Source organism: Rhinoderma darwinii, chromosome 3, assembly GCF_050947455.1.
Source record: "Rhinoderma darwinii isolate aRhiDar2 chromosome 3, aRhiDar2.hap1, whole genome shotgun sequence".
In the NCBI taxonomy this organism is placed as follows: Eukaryota; Metazoa; Chordata; class Amphibia; order Anura; family Rhinodermatidae; genus Rhinoderma; species Rhinoderma darwinii.
The window spans coordinates 143,136,497-143,156,004 of record NC_134689.1 but is presented as its reverse complement, the minus strand read 5'-3'; the positions used below and the strand labels follow the sequence as shown (position 1 = coordinate 143,156,004).

At 40.4% G+C, this 19,508-nt stretch overlaps 1 protein-coding gene across 1 annotated transcript in view; it reads left to right on the top strand.

Moving 5' to 3' along the window:
- Positions 1-19,508, top strand: part of LOC142750390 (solute carrier family 23 member 1-like) — a 272,481-nt gene that overhangs the window by 65,307 nt on the left and 187,666 nt on the right. The window contains exons 4-5 of the mRNA XM_075859393.1: positions 5,906-6,087; positions 10,737-10,854. Coding sequence (XP_075715508.1) covers positions 5,906-6,087; positions 10,737-10,854 — 300 coding nt within the window. The remainder of the gene's footprint in view (positions 1-5,905; positions 6,088-10,736; positions 10,855-19,508) is intronic.

Below are 19,508 nucleotides of genomic sequence, written 5' to 3'. Positions count from 1 at the left end.
TAGGGTTCGTGAACCCACAGGGCCATAACGCCTTGGAGGTATGGCAGCTGGCCAACAGGGCACAGGTCAGAGTCTATAGTTCTTATAGGTTACCTGTGGCAGCTCGGACAGTAGCAAGGCAGGCTTGGCTGGGACTAGGCAGCAGGTAGATGTCAGGCGTGGAGTAGCAGGACAGTCATGGTATACAGCACAGCACGGCAACAGCTCAACACAGCACTAGATCAGGATACAGGTTACAGGATACAGGAACAGGGAACACTGGGAGCAGGAAACACTAGGTGACCATTTGCAAGACAAGGCGTGGGAGGAAGGGGCTGAGACCTTCTTATAGCCCAGGGAGCAATCAGCACAATCTCCCACATGCGTGCGCTCTGGCTTCTTGAGTCAGGACTGAGCTCGCGATGTACAAACATCTCTGGAGAGAAGGGCGTCGAAGGAGTTCGTGGTCAGCGACCACGGACGTTACACTAGCATTTGCGTCCTTCACGCATCTAAGAGTTTTGGGCGCCCACGACCCTGAGGCCGATTCACCAATTTCCCTATATTAGACCACTTTTGGTAAGTACTAACCACTGCATAACTTAGGAACATAGTGTACAAGACCTGCCATTTTGGAGATGCTCTGACCTGGTCATCCAGCCATCACAATTTGGCCCTTGCCAAAGTCACTCAGATTCTTAATCTCATTTTTCCTGCTTTCAACACATCAACTTTAACAACTGACTGTGGACTTGCTGCCTAATATATCTTTACCCCAACAGGTACAATTGTCACAAGATAATTATTGTTATTCCCTTAATTTGTCACTGGTTCTAATGTTATGTCTGAACGGTATACGGGGCCGATGGGGCATGTGCCCCAGGCACAACTAGAAGCGAATGAAGGGGTGGCACAGTAGCGCTGCTACTACCCAGGTGTCGCTGGTGCAGCTGCCACCAGGGGATGAGCTACAGCTTTAGCAGCCATAGCAGCTGCCACGGGGCCCGCTGCATTAGGGCGCCTGTGCTGCCGGCCCATAATGTGCTGGACTGGGAGGCACGAGCCCCTCCATTCCTGGTGGCATCACCTGCACCGGGCATCCGGGGCCACGGGTGACTGTCACATTCAATTGTATCTGCGTCCTTAGGACGCAGATACAATTGAATACTATGGTGGAGCAAGGGGCTTGCTCCCTGCTCTGCCATTCACTAATGAGCTGCAATGCTCTGGACGGGGATTCCGTTCAAGCAGTAGCCCCTGATATATATGGATAGTGACAGCAGTGGCTCCTTCTGAAGCAGAATACCCTGCCAGAGCGTTGCCGACGGTCTGGCCCGGGATTTTGCTCGTGGAGGGAGTCCCTGATGTCACTGTCCATATATGGGCAGTGATGTCAGGGGCTCCCTCTAGGAGTGAATTCCCCTGCTAGAGCGTTGGCAATGCTCTAGTCAAGGATACCGCTCCATCAGGTGCCCCTGGCGTCGGTGTCCATATATGGACTGTGATGTTAGGGGCTTTGAAATGCCGTAATCCCCAGCCAGAGCGTCGGCAACATTGTTGTTGCTTTTTTATTGTTTTTTTTTTAATTATTATCAAGGAACGTGAATATAATTTATGAAATTTAGTAGTGAAATAGAAGGCAAAGGGATTAGCATTTAAGCATTATGGACAGAAATGCAGATTGTCCACTTATTTACTTGGCTAAGGTTCATATTAATTATTTTTATGTACCATGCAGTACTGATTGAAACATACTGTGACACTTCAAAAAGGGCTTTAATATATTTTAAGAACAAAAGTAAATATATATGGGTAAATGCCACAGACGGTATAACTTCCTGCTACTCACCGGGCCCAGTCTGTGAAGTAAAGGAACATACTTTTCCTGTTATAACAAAGGCTCTGACCTTGAAATCACTGTTCACTAAATTATTTTTAGTTTTGCTAATGCTTAGTTTGTTATTGCTTTAAATTATCTTCAAAGGAGTGGATAAGTAAATTTCGGACTAAGATGCAAAACAGGGTTAAAATGTTTGTAAAAAAAAAATGTTAGGGATGGTGTTAATATGTTTTCATTGTTGGTGTGACAAACTAATGAATAACATGTGGTGTTCATTTCTCTTTTCCTATTATTAAGGTCAGGAAAGTGAGTCAATCTTTGGTCCAGCAATTTAACACACTCCACCCTTTTCCTGCATCAACATGTTGCTGAAATGCATCAGAAATGCTCTGTCTAGTCCTTCACACATAGATACCTCTTAAACTTCATCAAAAATCATTCTAAAAGCACCAGCGTCATTAACATGTAACATGCCTTTTTATGGTGTTTTAGTGGTGCTTTTTGTGGCGTTTATTAGGTGGAATCGTTTTTTTGTGCCACCTAGAGAAAACTGCATTTGGAAAAAATGCTACTCACCACAAAGTTGCGACAAAAACATCACAAAAAAACTGCAGCATATAGTGCTTTTATAGTTTACTATAGACTTTAAGGACGGGTTCCCACGTGTTGGATACGCTGCGTAAAACTATTTCTCAGCACATTCCGTCCCAAAAACCGCACCAGTTTTTTGTGGTGCAGTTTTTCAGCTGTAATTTCCACTGGGAAATCAGCGGTAGGAAAAAAAAAGTTAATGCCTACCCCGGCCATTGTCAAGGTGACGCATCCCTCCTTTGCATTCCGATCCGGCGTCCCTGGATGACGCTGCAGCCCATGTGACCACTGCAGCCTGTGATTAGCTGCAGCGGTCACATGGGATTAAAAGTCATCCCAGGAGACTGGACTGGAGAAAGAAGCAGGGAGTTCTGGGTAAGTATACATTTATTTTTTCTGAGTTGTGATTTTTGCAGCGGAATCGCTGCAATTCTGCCGCAAAAGTAGCAACACTTGGCTATGTGTTGCAGGTTTTGCACCCCCAATTGAATTCAATGGGGAAAACCCGCAACAGAAGAGCAACGAAAATGCAGCATAAATTGACATGCTGCGGATTTAAATTCCGCACCACAGGTCAATTTATTAACGTTTTTCAAAATCTCATCCACTTTGCTGTTACTGTAAATGCTGTGGAATTTCCGCACAGAATGCTGTTGCGGAAATTCTGCAGTGTTTATGCTACACGGGAACCCGGCCTTATATAACATCTGGCTGCACCAAAATAAAAAAACAATTAAAAGCAGCAAAAGCTGTGTAGGAAACCAGCCCTAGTTGCATTTCTCTCAAGTTTTCTATATTAATCAGGTCAGATAATGTTCTGTGCAGGACATAGATCTTTGGGATTTTTTTTTTGTAGTATTGGAGCTGACTTGGTAGTGTTGTTTTGGAGCAACTGGGAGTTAAGAGCAGCGAACCAACATTTTTTTTTTTTATAGACAAATATTTCATGGGACAGAAATTGTCTTCTGATAAGAGAAGGTAACAAATCAGCACAAGAGGAGTCAAGGCTAGTCATGCCAGACATGTTTTCCTCCCTTTGACCTTCTAGTAGACATACAGACAATTCAGTCTTTACTGCTACATTCCATATAATGTAAACGTTTTACGATTTCCAGATCTGCCTGTTTGACTGGTAAAGATATTATTTATTATTATGTATTTAAACTATTTTGTACAAAGAGTTTAACAATCTCACTGGAAATAGAACAACGTATACCATGAAACATATGGAGTTTTAAAGAATTTAGACTGATTGGCATCCATTCGAGTATTTATTTCTATTATGTGGGACCTACAATCAGACAATATATGCCTGTTTTGCCTGACCTGTCTATGAGTAAATTGCATAAAAAGCTTCCTGGAATTCTTCCATACTAAGTTTCAATGGAACAATAAATGCTTTCACTTTAGGGTTTATTACTATAGTTCACTGCCAGTGTCACAGAGGGATCAGGTTAAATCTACAGAAGGCTTTCTTAAAACCTTCACCTTACCAATGAGCATCAATATGTATTAACATGACAATTACACTTTCTTTTATTATATGCGAGCTTTATGTACTGCTAAAGATCATTCCCAGACAGTAAATTGAGCCAATATTAAGGGTATGTTCACATTGCTTATTTACGGACGTAATTCGGGCATTTTCCGCCTCGATTTACGTCCGAAAATGCGGCTTGATAGCGTCGGCAATCATCTGCCCATTCATTTGAATGGGTCTTACGATGTTCTGTTCTGACGGTCATTTTTTTTACGCCCCGCTGTCAAAAGGCAGGTGTAAATAGACGCCCGCGTCAAAGAAGTTCCTGTCACTTCTTCAGACGTTAAATGGAGACGTTTTCCATTGACTCCATGGAAAAACAGCTCCATTTACGTCCGTAATTGACACAGCGAAAAAGCGCCTCAACATGCCATTACGCCTGAAATTACGCAGCTGTTTTCTCCTGAAAACAGCCCCGTAATTTCAGCCGTAACGGACGCTGCCGTGTGAACATACCCTAACACTGGTCAATAGTAACTTTTCTTTTTTTACTGTTAAATTGGTATAAAATTAAACAGATCACCCAAATGTGTGCTAAGGCCACGTGGTAGCAGCACAGCAGTGTAAGGCCCTGTTCACACGGAGTTTTTTTGATGCGGAAACCGAGCCAAAAAATGGCCGAAAATGCCTCACATTGATTCCAATGGGAGCCGGAGTTTGGGCGTTTACATCTCTGACCTCCCAGTGACATCAATGGGAGGCAGAGAAAGCGTATTTCGCTGCGTTTTTGCCCACAGCGCTCAGTGGCCGCGGGCGAAAAACGCCACAAAAAAACGCTGTGAAAAATGCGGCCAACGGCGTGCAGGCAGATCAAAATCTACCTCAAAACTCCAGATGGAATTTTTAGGTAGAATATTCTGCCTGCAAAAAACTCAGTGTGAACAGGGCCTTACTCTCCTTACTATATTCTCTTGGCTTCCTGCTTATTAATTGATCATTTATTTATAACTCATAATCTATTTATTTATTTGAAAGGAATCAGTCACATGGACTTCATTCAATATTTGTTGTATGGTAAGGGCTCCAATGCAGAATCTGTAACAGTGCCCCTCACCTATTTATAAAACTGTGGTCTTCTTATTTGACAGAGTGGCCTTTGGACCCCTCACACACCAGGACCCGGGTGTGACTGCCATTTATGCAAACCCTATAGCTACGCCCCAGTGTCTAGATAACAGGAACCCCAACTCTTAAAGTACTTTGTAAAAAAAACAGTTTGCTTTAAGTAGAGGACACTTTTAGGCTTCATCATATAGCAGAGCTATATGCATGAGGCCGTACAGTGGCACATGGAGTAACCTGCGGCTCTGTATTATGGTGTTCCGTAAGATGCATATAAATTTGTCCATGTGATGTTTTCTCGTTCTTTTTTCGCTTACTTTTTTTCTATTCCGTTGCGCTCTCCTTTATTCCGTTACCCCGGTTTCCGCTGCCATATGGCTTGTGGGTGGGTAGGAGGGTTATGGGTTTGGGTGAGTAAATTAGTTAGTTGTACTATGTATAGTATAGTTGGGGGTTCCTCTTCTTTGTCCAAACTTTGATATGGTATTGTATGTGTTATATAAATAAATTAAAGAGTGTTCAGTCAGATTCCTTATTTAGGAGAAAATCTCCTACTGAAGTTAAGCTCCTAGTGGATAATAACTCCGTAATAGAGAATGTGATCAAGCATGCACATTGCACATATGAAATTGAAAGCATATTGAGATATAGTAAAGCCCCATGCACATCTATGGATACATGGACCCTAACCTATTACAATTTAGTACAACATGAAGCCATAACACAGCCATATACATGAGGCCATAGAAATGTCTGTATTAAGTAATAATCTACTGGTTTATATTGTCTTTTTTAGTATATATGCATTAATTATCCACATCACTTGATAACATAAGGAAACAACCCATAAAAAACACAACATTAAAATGATCTTAATTGTATTTGTTTTCCAGATTCAAGGTGCAATTATCGTTGCCTCCTGTTTTCAATTGTTCTTGGGCTTTTCTGGACTAATTGGACTTTTATTGAGATTTATTGGACCTCTGTCTATCACACCAACCATTACACTCATAGGGCTATCTTTATTTGGTGAGGCAGGAAAGAAATGTGGCACTCACTGGGGAATAGCTGTAATGTAAGTTAAGCAATGAAAAATTGTATTTTTAAAAATGTAAATAAATCATATTTTATTTTGTATTTATTTATTGAAGATGAATTTTAGCAGAAAAGTTAATCCTTAAATATTAGCATTTAATTTAGATTTTTCTGACTTGCTAAGGACATGTGCACACTTGAGGTTTTTTTTTCAGTATCTGTTATATTACTTCAAGCTTATGCACATGGCAGCAGTTTACCCCATAGAAAATAATAGGATCCATGGAATGATCCGTCACGATCAGTTGTTTATACAAAAACATAAAGCAAAAAATGCTAGTGTAGACATGTTGCAAACCAATATTTAATCTGGTGATACTCCTGTGGAGATCCAATGATATCCCCTACTTTACAGTAGACTATATATATATATATTGTCTTTATCAGCTCTTTCACACTCATGCATTTAATGGGTCTTGTTTGCCACTGGTGCCCAGAAATGTGGTTTGGTTTGTCTGTCAAGATTCATTTTTTAACAATTGGATTGGATTGGATATAGGGTTATAGCTCATTTTCTTAGTGGTTAGCACTGCTCTATACAATACTGTGGTATATGTTAGTGCTATATATAACACAAAATAGATTAATAAATAAACTTGTCTAAGAAACTTGATCACATCAAGCTAAAACTTCCCAAACATTACAGAGACGCATTTAAGGAGCAGACACTGTAAAACTAGAAGCTCCGGGAGTAGAATGGATGAGCCGTCAGCCCATACACAAATGCTGGAATCCCCAGGAAGGAACACTGTTGTGATAAAATCATGAGTAGACATAACACTAAGAGGGAGTTAAAGAGGCCCCATTAAAGAGGCTCTGTCACCAGATTTTGCAACCCCTATCTGCTATTGCAGCAGATCGGCGCTGCAATGTAGATTACAGTAACGTTTTTATTTTTAAAAAACGAGCATTTTTGGCCAAGTTATGACCATTTTCGTATTTATGCAAATGAGGCTTGCAAAAGTACAACTGGGCGTGTTGAAAAGTAAAAGTACAACTGGGCGTGTATTATGTGCGTACATCGGGGCGTGTTTACTACTATTACTAGCTGGGCGTTGTGTATAGAAGTATCATCCACTTCTCTTCACAACGCCCAGCTTCTGGCAGTGCAGCACTGTGACGTCACTCACAGGTCCTGCATCGTGTCGGCACCAGAGGCTACACTTGATTCTGCAGCAGCATCAGCATTTGCAGGTAAGTAGCTACATCGACTTACCTGCAAACGCTGATGCTGCTGCAGAATCATCTGTAGCCTCTGGTGCCGACACGATGCAGGACCTGTGAGTGACGTCACAGTGCTGCACTGCCAGAAGCTGGGCGTTGTGAAGAGAAGTGGATGATACTTCTCTACACAACGCCCAGCTAGTAAAAGTAGTAAACACGCCCCGATGTACGCACATAATACACGCCCAGTTGTACTTTTACTTTTCAACACGCCCAGTTGTACTTTTGCAAGCCTCATTTGCATAAATACGAAAATGGTCATAACTTGGCCAAAAATGCTCGTTTTTTAAAAATAAAAACGTTACTGTAATCTACATTGCAGCGCCGATCTGCTGCAATAGCAGATAGGGGTTGCAAAATCTGGTGACAGAGCCTCTTTAAGATACATTATTCATATAAGAATTCACAGTATGATGTGCATTATATCATGTAATCTCCAAAGCAATAGTGAAGCATATATTTTTAACACACACAACATGTGTTATTATAGCTCTGATATTTACGATTTATGCTAAACATTACAGTATATTTCTAAGGACTATGTAATAAATAAAAGGGAGCACGATTAGCTGTACCTTTGGTTTAGAGATACTTTTATTAAATTATTATGTAATTGGTTTTTGAACTATTACCTTATATATTTTTAGCTAAAAGCAGCTAATATCGCAATAATATTTAATATTTAATTGAAGGAAGCTCCAAACTGCATATTAAAATGAAGGTCATTTACTAGCAAAAAGATCTTAAATACAAAATTTTTGATTTTCCGAAATGGACATATGTGAATTGGAGATTTCAAGTCTTTCATGCTGTTCTCTCTCCCTCTCAGACTACATAACTAAATGATTTTACAGCAGTGTATATTCGGACTTCCCTTCGTCACCTAAGGGTTATATTAGCATGCAGGTGGGAATGCCAGTAATGGAAATATAATTAAGAGCAACTGGCAGATCAGTGATTCCACATAACTCATTTTCTGAAAGATAAAAAATATCTTAAATCTTACATTTCCTAATGTGCTTTTGCTAACAGAATCACTCTTGCTAAAAGAGACAACAGAGAGCAGGACCTCTGTGGGGAAATGAAATTTATATTAGTGTGTGTTATGAATATAGCCTGTTAATAGAGTGGCCGCAATTCATATTGAATTTGATTTGCTTGTGGCTTCTCTGCTCAAGATGTAGAACACTATAAGTAAAAAAAATATCCAAATACATGAGCTTGTTGACCTACAAATTAGTGGCCGTCTTTAATAGTCAGTATACAGCAGGACCCTAAAGTAGATTTGGATAGGTGTAACATTAGTATTTATCATATCCTAGTTATAAAGAACAGTGCCAAAGGGGTCTGTCTACTGCTGCAAAATCAAGAAACTTTCCCTCAAAATTTGATTTAATTATGAATATATAGCAGGAATTAGCTTTAGACTCTGGAATAAATCCACCGGAAGACTTTTAGTACTCCTAATATATCCGAAATACACTATGGAGCAGAAAGACATGCAAACAAAAACAATTCTTCCAAAATACAAAACATGTGGAAGCCCAGCCCTAACACATTGTCGTCTCTGGATTCTAAGACAGGAAGGAGCTTAATGCAGGAGATAAAAAGCAGACCTAAAATGTTTAGTTTTCAAGGCCATAGCTACTAGAGGTTTTTTTTTAATATGGTTTGTGTATGGTCTAAATATTCGTATAATTCATCTGTCAAAAATGTTTGGGACAGTGCAAATCTCTGAAATGTTAAAATTAGAGAAACTGAACCCTAAAAAGTCCTAAAAGGTTTGGCTTGAGCGTAGTAATCCACTTGGCTACTAGAATTCAACCTGTGTGTCATATCCAACAGGATTTTATATATATATATATATATATATATATATATATATATATATATATATATATATAAAAATTATATTACCACATACTTGGTCCTAAAGCAATACACATACAAACCTCTTACTAGCTGAGTAACATCACATGTATGGACACTAGTGAGGTAAGAATTTATTTTTAACATTCCAGGCCATATTCTGTTGCTTTAAATACCAGTCTGGATTTACATAAGTATTCAGTGAAATATAAGTAAATATGTTCCTTAGGCCATCCGGTCAGTCATAGGTTTGTGCCTATAATGGCCTAAAATATTGCTTGTCAGTGATTCACTGACAAACAATAATGCTTTGGAAACTTAAGACTTCAATCAAGAAATCACACCTATAAGTCACTTAGTCGGATTAAAAAAGTTAAATAGAGTTTAAAGAGAGACTCTGTCACCACATTATAAGTGCCCTATCTCCTACATAAGGAGATGGGCACTATAATGTAGGGGACAGCAGTGCTTTTTATTTAGAAAAACGATCTATTTTTACCACGTTAGGAGCGATTTTAGCTTTATGCTAATTAATTTGTTAATGCTCAGTGTTTTTACTTTAGACCAAGTGGGCGTAGTGGAAAGAAGTGTATGACGCTGACCAATCAGTGACCAATCAGCGTCATGCACTTCTCTCCATTCATTTAGTCAGTGCATAGTGACACTGCGTTGTTCACTATGTGCTGTCTTATACTGACATATTAACGTTACTGAAGTGTTTAGACAGTGAATAGACGTTCCTTCCAGCCAGGACTGGATGTCTGTTCACAATCCCCGCACTTCGTTAACGTTTGTTTAATACTTACAGCGGAGCAAGCGTAATTTCGCGAGATCACGCTGTAAATGGCAGGTTACAGGGAGATCACACTTTGCTGTGCTGTAAGTACCACAGAAACGTTTGCGAAGTGCCGGGATTGTGAATAGACATCCCGTCCTGGCTGGAAGGAATGACTATTCACTGTCTGAACACTTCAGTAACATTAATGTGTCAGTATAAGACAGCACATAGTGAATAACGCAGTGTCACTATGTGCTGTCTAAATGAATGGCGAGAAGTACATGACGCTGATTGGTCAGTGTCACACACTCCTCTGTACAACGCCCACTTGGTCTAAAGTAAAAACACGCCCAGTTGGGCATTAAGAAACGAATTAGCATAAAGCTAAAATCGCTCCTAACGTGGTAAAAATAGATTGTTTTTCTAAATAAAAAGCACTCCTGTCACCTACATTATAGCGCCCACCTCCTTATGTAGGAGATAGGGCACTTATAATGTGGTGTAGTTAAAATAAAGCCTCCCCAAAATGTATTGCTTAAAATATTTCACCATAAAAATAAATACATGTATGGTATTTCCAGAATTGTAATGACCTGTAGAATAAAGTTAACTTTTTATTTATACTGCACAGTGCATCGCAAAATTATGTTCTCATACCCCCCCCCCCCCCCCAAATTAACAAAAGTTAATTATTCAATTATATGTACTCCAAAGTTTTATGATATATACTTGTCTATTCATTCTTATTTGTTTTTCAGAACCGTTGCCTTAATCATCATATTCTCACAGTATATGAGACATGTAGAGGTGCCATTGATATCATATAGAAGGGGAAAATGGAAAATCAGCAAGTATCCTGTTTTCAAGCTTTTCCCAGTGAGTTATACATGAATGCAATTGAAATATAATAGGAATGTGTCCATAGTAAGCACGTTTTATAATAAATACATTATTACTCATGTACTTTAATCACATGTGAAGGTCATACAATAGAAATTCGGAAAATACAAATGTGGCACAATTACTTCTTATAGTGAACGGCCACTTTATTAGAGACACCTATCTACTAGTACATTGAACCTCCTTTGGCCTTCAGAACTGCAGCAATAAGTCGTAAAATATATTCCACTAGGTGTTGAAATCATTCTGCAGGAATATTGACCCATGCAGACAGGATAGCTTCTCGCAGTTGCCCCTAAAGTGTCCTTCTGCTATAGGGTAAACAGCTGCCATGAATAGATGAACTTTGTTGGCCATAATACTTCGCTAAGCATTACAGTTCAAACGTCCATCCACAGGTATCAGATGACCCAGGGTGTGCCAAGAAAACATTCCCCACACCATTACTCCACCTCCACCAGTCTGAACTGTTGACACCTGACAGGAAGGGTTCATCAATTCCAGCTGCTTGCGCCAAATTTTGACCGTCCCATCAGCATGGTTCAACAGAAACCTGGATTGAAACCTCAGTGATCCAATTTTTGCACTCTTTTGCCAACTGGAGTCTTACCTTTCTGTTTCCTTTAGAAAGCAATGGTTCTTGAAATCGTTGTCTGCTGCTATAGCCTATCCAAATGACTAGTTGTGCGTTCTGATACATTAGTTGGAGTGTTGAATGACTAATTCTTGACATCCTTCTCTGTCCGTTTTCCTCAACGAGTATACATCCACAGGTACTTTTTGCTTGATGTTTTTCCTCAATTACACCTTTTGCGGTATACTCTCGACACTGTTGCATGAGAAAAACCGTCAAGGTTGGCAGTTTTTGTAATGCTGGCCCTGGCTAGTCTAGCACTGATGACCATGCCTCGTTTAAAGTTGCTTATCTGCAGAGGACATGTAGAAGTTATTGTATGTCCTTTGTAATACAGGCTATGTTCGCACTGCATATTTTTAGGTGGATTCCGTTGAAGATCCAACAGCTTATACAAATATAATTGAGTACTAAGTTATACTATTTGCATATACTATTTCTCTTTGCAGTGCTATGCGGGTGGGGCTTCCCTCTACATTTTGTCTCTTGGATTCAAGTGCACTATAGGTTTCCCAAGGCCTTTTGTGCAATATACTGGACTCTCCTCTTTCCCATCACCCAAAGTATTTGTCAGGGATGCCCTCTCTCACTCTTGCTCTAAATCCTTGCCCTTGAATCGTTAGCTATTCACATATGTGAGGACCCTAATCGAGGAATAGAGATTGCTTTTGTAGTTCATAAGCTCTAGCTGTTCGCAAGAAGACTATCTATTGATTCTTACATCCCTGCTTACATCATTGCCAACAGCTTACAGACCTTGTCTAACTTTCAGTCCATTTCAGGTTTAGAGGTCAATCAGGCTAAATCTAACGCCTTGAATATTTTGCTTCCCGAGTAAGTGGTCACTCTCCTGAAATCACACTTCTTTTTCCAATGGTCAATAGGTAATCTCACCAAAGATTTACATAACTTATGTGCGGCCAACTGTCTCCTATGCTACAGTGGGTTCGCTTCCTGTCTGATGATAGGGGAAAATGACGGATGCGCACATTGAAAATGGTTTTCCTTCCTAAACTATTATACTTTTTCTGTGTTCTCCCAATCCCAGTCCCTGTACACTACCCCTGGAATTTCCAGAGTACTCATCAATAAATATGTCTAACAGGGTGGTATTCCCAGAGTTTACTGTGCCACGTTATATTGGCATAAATTTAAAAGAGGGTCTAGGGTCCCTAATATAACCAAATATTACCAAGTGGCCCAGATAGCCCATTTGGGTCTTTATCACATGGTGAGTGAGCCTCCCCTCTGGCTTGCCCTTAAAGCATCAGAATGCCATCCGTTTTCCTTGGATGGACTGTTGTGGCTCCATCCTTCTCAGTGCTTTTTTTTTCATTAATCTTATTCAAAGATTATTTCTCCTCTCTGCTCAAACACAATGCCACTACTCTTGCCCACAATTTTGAATTGAAATTCCACCAAGCTCACTCTTCTCCAGGTGCTATATCCCTCCTCTGCTTTAATCTCACCCCAACTTCATCTAATTGCCACCTCCCATACTGTATGTCCACAGAAGCTGAGTAGCCTAGCTGTCTGAGGAACACTGGGCACAAATTTGGTCCTCCTGTGCTAAGGAATTATGGAATACCTTGATGTTAGAAACCAGTATCAAAGTCCTTCCCCCAGCCCACATAGCCATAGCAGTTCCCTATTATTTATCTAACTGCTTTAGAGGATTCCAGTTATCAGGGATTGGGGGGATATGCTCAACATCTGGTGGCTTTGTTCCAAAGTCTGGCGACTTTGGATTACCTTATTCTTACTCTCACAAGACATAATATAGTTCAAAATCCTTGGGAGGCCCTTCTTAACAAGAATCCCTAGACATACCCACACCTTGTCAGCGAAGCAGACAATAGCGGCGTCATTGACTTTTATGAAGCCAAAAGATGCTTATCCTGGTACATGGTAAATGTAAAACTTACCACACTATTGTCTGATAAAATGAAGAAACGCGTTGGAAAGATTTGTCCACACTTACTATACATACCCTAGTGATGTCACACAAAGCTAGTGGGACCACTTGAATTAGATGCATTTTTGGAGTCATGCCACAGACCAGGAAAACTTCCATTCAAAGTAATGCCTGTGGGATTAAGAACGGACTAAAGTTTGCACCTGGAAGGATTCACATTTGCCAGACAGTGTAGAGGAACGCAATGAGACTTCTATACCTTCTTTACCTGTATGCATGTGAACATCGCCATTATATATCAGTTTGGCATTGAGACAAGTGTAATATTGTATTTAGTGTTATACCTGAGTGCAAGCCATATTAGTTGCTGATATTATCCAGCTTTAACGTTGGCATTCAGTTTCTACCTAAAGGTACTTGATCCCTATCAAGCACGAGTAACTCTTTTTTTTATGCTCATTTCTATTATTACGTGTATTGGCAGACAGCAGTTGCCTTCCGTCATCCTCAATCATCCTTCTATCATCAATATCACCCGTGCAGCATTTCCTTGGCAGTCAGTTTTATTTTTTATTATACCTTCAGGGCAATTAAGAGAATGCCTACACTATAGTTCTGTCACAGATTACAATATACTGTATATACTGTATTTAACTCATAGTAGAGCCAATATACTCAATGGAGACACTATACGGGTCGATCTCAATTAATTAGAATGTCATCAAAAAGTTTGATATTATTATAGTAATTCAATTCAAAAAGTGAAACTACTATATTCTATAGATTCATTACACACAGAGTGATCTATTTCCAGCATTTTTTTCTTTTAATGTTGAAGATTATGTCTCTCAGAAAATTAGAATATTATATAAGCCCAATTTCAAAAATAATTTTTAATACCAAAATGCAGGCCTACTGAAAAGAATGTACAGTATATGCACTCAATACTTGGTGGGGGCTCCTTTTGCATGAATTGCTGCATCAATGCGGCGTGGCATGGAGGCGATCAGCCTGTGGCACTGCTGAGGTGTTATGGAAGCCCAAGCTGCTTTGATAGCGACCCTCAGCTCATCTGCATTGTTGGGTCTGGTGTCTCTCATCTTCCTCTTGACAATACCTCATAGATTCTATATGGGGTTTAGGTCAGGCAAGTTTGCTGGCTAATCAAGCACAGTGATACTGTGGTTATTACATCCGGTATGGGTACTTTAGGCAGTGTGGGCAGGTGCCAAGTCCTGTTGGAAAATGAAATCAGCATCTCTATAAAGGCTTGTCAGCAGAGGGAAGCATGAAGTGCTCTAAAATTTCCTGGTAGACGGCTGCGTTGACTCTGGACTTGATATAACACAGTGGACCAACCAAACCATCACTGACTGCGGAAACTTCACACTGGACCGCAAGCAACTTGGATTAAGTGCCTCTCCACTCTTCCTCCAGACTCTGGGACCTTGATTTCCAAATGGAATGCAAAATTTACGTTCATCTGAAAACAGGACTTTAGACAACTGAGCAACAGACCAGACCTTTTTCTCCTTAGCTAAGGTAAGATGATTCTGACCCTGTCTCTGGGTCATGGGTGGCTTGACACAAGGAATGCGATAGTTGTAGCCCATGTCCTGGATACGTCTGTGTGTGGTGGCTCTTGAAGCACTGACTCCAGCCGCAGTCCAGTCCTTGTGAATCTCCCCAGATTCTTGAATGGTCTTTTCTTGACAATCCTTTCAAGTCTGCGGTTATCCCTGTTGCTTGTGCACCTTTTTCTACCACATTTTTTCCTTCCTCTCAACTTTCCATTAATATGCTTGGATACAGCACTCTGTGAACAGCCAGCTTCTTTAGCAATGTCCTTTTGTGGCTTACCCTCCTTGTGGAGGGTATAAATGACTGTCTTCTGGACAACTGTCAAGTCAGCAACCTTCCCCATGATTGTGTCGCCTATTCAACCAGACTGTTGGACCATTTAATGGCTTAGGAAACCTTTGCAGGTGTTTTGTGTTGATTAGCTGTTTAGAGTGTGACACCATGAGTCTACAATCTTGAACTTTTACCGAATATTCTAATTTTCTGAGAGACTAAATTTTGGGTTTTCATTAACTGTTAACCATAATCTTCAACATTAAAAGAAAAAAATGCTGGAAATAGATCACTCTGTGTGTAATGTATCTATATAATTTAAAAGTTTCACTTTTTTAATTGAATTACTGAAATAAATAAACTTTTTGATGATATTCTAATTCATTGAGAACGACCTGTATACTGTACACTACGATTGCTGAGGAAGGTAGAAAGGGACAATATTTTTAAGCTTGCAAGCCTACTATTAATTAAACGTGACCGTTTATATAGTATAACAAATATCTCAATTGAAGCAAGTTTAAAATTATTTCTCTTTCATGTAAAGTATCGCGTTTGTATCTACTACCATCTGTTTCTGCAGACAAATTATATTAATTTAACTTCCTCATGATTTGGAAATAGAAACTGTTTATTTTAATTGTAGAGGTTTGGAACACATCATTTCTAGTCTGCCAGGTTTCCAAAACTGGATAGAACTACATGATGATGACTAAGCTTACAACATTGTGTATTGGATTGACCATCAGTCAGTGATTGATTTCCAACAAACGTAACTGGATATTTTTTAGAAGCTTGAAAAATGCTTCTATTTACATTAGTAGATTGGCATGCGTTATGATAAGCAGTCAGCCAGGTTGTTCATACCTTCAAAGAACTCTATATTGACTAAGCTTTCCATATTGAATATTGAATTTCATGGTTAGTTAACCTGTTTGTGACCAGCAATACACCTTTTTACGTCAGCCACTAGCATCGTTTTTTTGGTTTTTTTTGTAGCGCTGTGAAATAAGACTAGCATGGGTGTGTATAATGACATTCCCACACCTTGGTCTAATGGCCTAGATCGGATGAAAATGAGATCCCGGCTGTTTAACCCCTTCAATGCCACAGTCAAAAACAGGCTCCCTCTGTCACCCCAATGGCAGCTGGGGTCCTAAAGGAGGCCCTCCAGATTGCATAGTAAAGTCACATAGTGGTACTAAAAGAGTGTTTTTAAAAAAAAAAATCAATAAAGTTTATAGAAAGCATTGTGAGAAACTAGACATGGACCGCACAATCCACAGTATATACGTTGATCTGAGCCGCTAGGCATAATTTAGAAACATGAACATGAGGTTCTTTGTAAACATTTTGATCAAACTGTATAAGCCCACTTGCCACTTCACGGCGACCTCTTTAAAGTGGGTCCCTACTCTAGCGGTTGCAGCACCGCATGGCGGCTACCACCACCGCAGCACCGCTCCTGCAGAGGGAGCAACCCAGCGGCCCAAAAGCACCCATGCCTTCAGACCGTGCCAAGCCTCCTTGGCTCTGGGCCACGTCCCCCCACAAGTGCAGCACTACAGCAACAGACACCACCATACAGCACCACAACATGTGAACAGATGGAATTAGCTCACCTTGCCATGCGCCCCCAGTGGCCAACTGAGAGCACAAGCAAGAGCAGGAACACTTATGTGGTCATTCTGGAATTAAAATCAGCTGGGTATTTTTTCAAATGCGTGGAGTGCTGGTACCAAGTAAAACAAAGAAAATGAGGAGGATAGACTATACAATATCAGCATTGTGAGAAACTAGACATGGACCGCACAATCCACAGTATATACGTTGATCTGAGCCGCTAGGCATAATTTAGAAACATGAACATGAGGTTCTTTGTAAACATTTTGATCAAACTGTATAAGCCCACTTGCCACTTCACGGCGACCTCTTTAAAGTGGGTCCCTACTCTAGCGGTTGCAGCACCGCATGGCGGCTACCAACACCGCAGCACCGCTCCTGCAGAGGGGGCAACCCAGCGGCCCAAAAGCACCCATGCCTTCAGACCGTGCCAAGCCTCCTTGGCTCTGGGCCACGTCCCCCCACAAGTGCAGCACTACAGCAACAGACACCACCATACAGCACCACAACATGTGAACAGATGGAATGAGCTCAAGGAGGCTTGGCACGGTCTGAAGGCATGGGTGCTTTTGGGCCGCTGGGTTGCTCCCTCTGCAGGAGCGGTGCTGCGGTGGTGGTAGCCGCCATGCGGTGCTGCAACCGCTAGAGTAGGGACCCACTTTAAAGAGGTCGCCGTGAAGTGGCAAGTGGGCTTATACAGTTTGATCAAAATGTTTACAAAGAACCTCATGTTCATGTTTCTAAATTATGCCTAGCGGCTCAGATCAACGTATATACTGTGGATTGTGCGGTCCATGTCTAGTTTCTCACAATGCTGATATTGTATAGTCTATCCTCCTCATTTTCTTTGTTTTACTTGGTACCAGCACTCCACGCATTTGAAAAAATACCCAGCTGATTTTAATTCCAGAATGACCTCATAAGTGTTCCTGCTCTTGCTTGTGCTCTCAGTTGGCCACTGGGGGCGCATGGCAAGGTGAGCTCATTCCATCTGTTCACATGTTGTGGTGTCTGTTGCTGTAGTGCTGCACTTGTGGGGGGACGTGGCCCAGAGCCAAGGAGGCTTGGCACGGTCTGAAGGCATGGGTGCTTTTGGGCCGCTGGGTTGCTCCCTCTGCAGGAGCGGTGCTGCGGTGGTGGTAGCCGCCATGCGGTGCTGCAACCGCTAGAGTAGGGACCCACTTTAAAGAGGTCGCCGTGAAGTGGCAAGTGGGCTTATACAGTTTGATCAAAATGTTTACAAAGAACCTCATGTTCATGTTTCTAAATTATGCCTAGCGGCTCAGATCAACGTATATACTGTGGATTGTGCGGTCCATGTCTAGTTTCTCACAATGCTGAAAGTTTATAGAAAGATAACAAAAAGAAAAAAAAGTACACGCCTAAGGCGGCCGGGTGTACATTAGTCTTTCCTGTGTTTGGTCTTTCAGGTAAGTCCGTCCATAGACGAACATACTTCTTTATCTTTTGTATTTTCAGACTTACCAGTCATTCTATGGATGATCTTTGCATGATCACATATGGACTACTTTTTTTCTAGTTTAACCTTTTTATGCCATCACTTAGTTCAAAGTTTCTCTTTTGCCTAGTGACATTTATGTCTCTTTCCCTAAGCCGTGATTAACTTACTAGTGTGATTCATTAAATTTAAAGCACCTTTGCGATCTGCATATATCTATATCCATATGAATGTTCATGGTTCCTAGAGCTCCTTCTAGTGACACCTGGCTTTGTTTGTATCCATCCATGTTATTCATTTCATTTATTCATGTTTTAATTGAATCAATAAAATATACTTTTTAAATTTATAAGTGTTCTGTCTATGCCCATTATGCTCTGAAGGAGCTTCGGATAGGTATGAGATTGTGTTGGAGTTTGGGCCACACCATATTTAGTTGTTTTTGGATCATTTATTTGAATATTGATACCCCAAAATAATGGCAATAAAAAATACAATTCATCCTGCAAAAAACAAGCCCTCATACGGCTACGTTGAGTTATGGCTTTTTCAACATGACAGTGAAAAAATAAAAAAAACTGCTCTTCCATTAAAGCCCAAAATAGGCTGGTTACTAAACAGTTAATTTGTTGAGAAAAAATAGAGTATAACAAGGCCATATACAATACCATAAAATTGGATCACATATTTATGCGATGCCAGATTATCCTCCACATATTCAATATGACCATACTGGTTATCAAATAAAGAATCATAAAAATCGCATAAATGAGGGGAGCAATGACTTTGAGGGGTAGACAAAAAGAACAACAGCAGAGCATTGGTAAATTGTGCTATAGCAAGAAAATAACATTTTGATAGTGGTAAAATGACAAGAAACAACTCAATCTCAATCCGATCATTTCCAAACCTGCGCGTTCCTCAACATATTAAGGTTGGTTTACTTTATCAAGTAATGTAATGTAGGAAAATGGAGACTGCAAATGCTGAAGTATTGTACCAACAACAGTCACTATATACTACATAATATAGTCCCAGTCACTATACAAAGACCACCATTACCAACAATACCACTATACAAGGCCCAAATAATACCACAGCATGACTACATATTGCCGCTACATAGTAACTGAATAATACCTCCC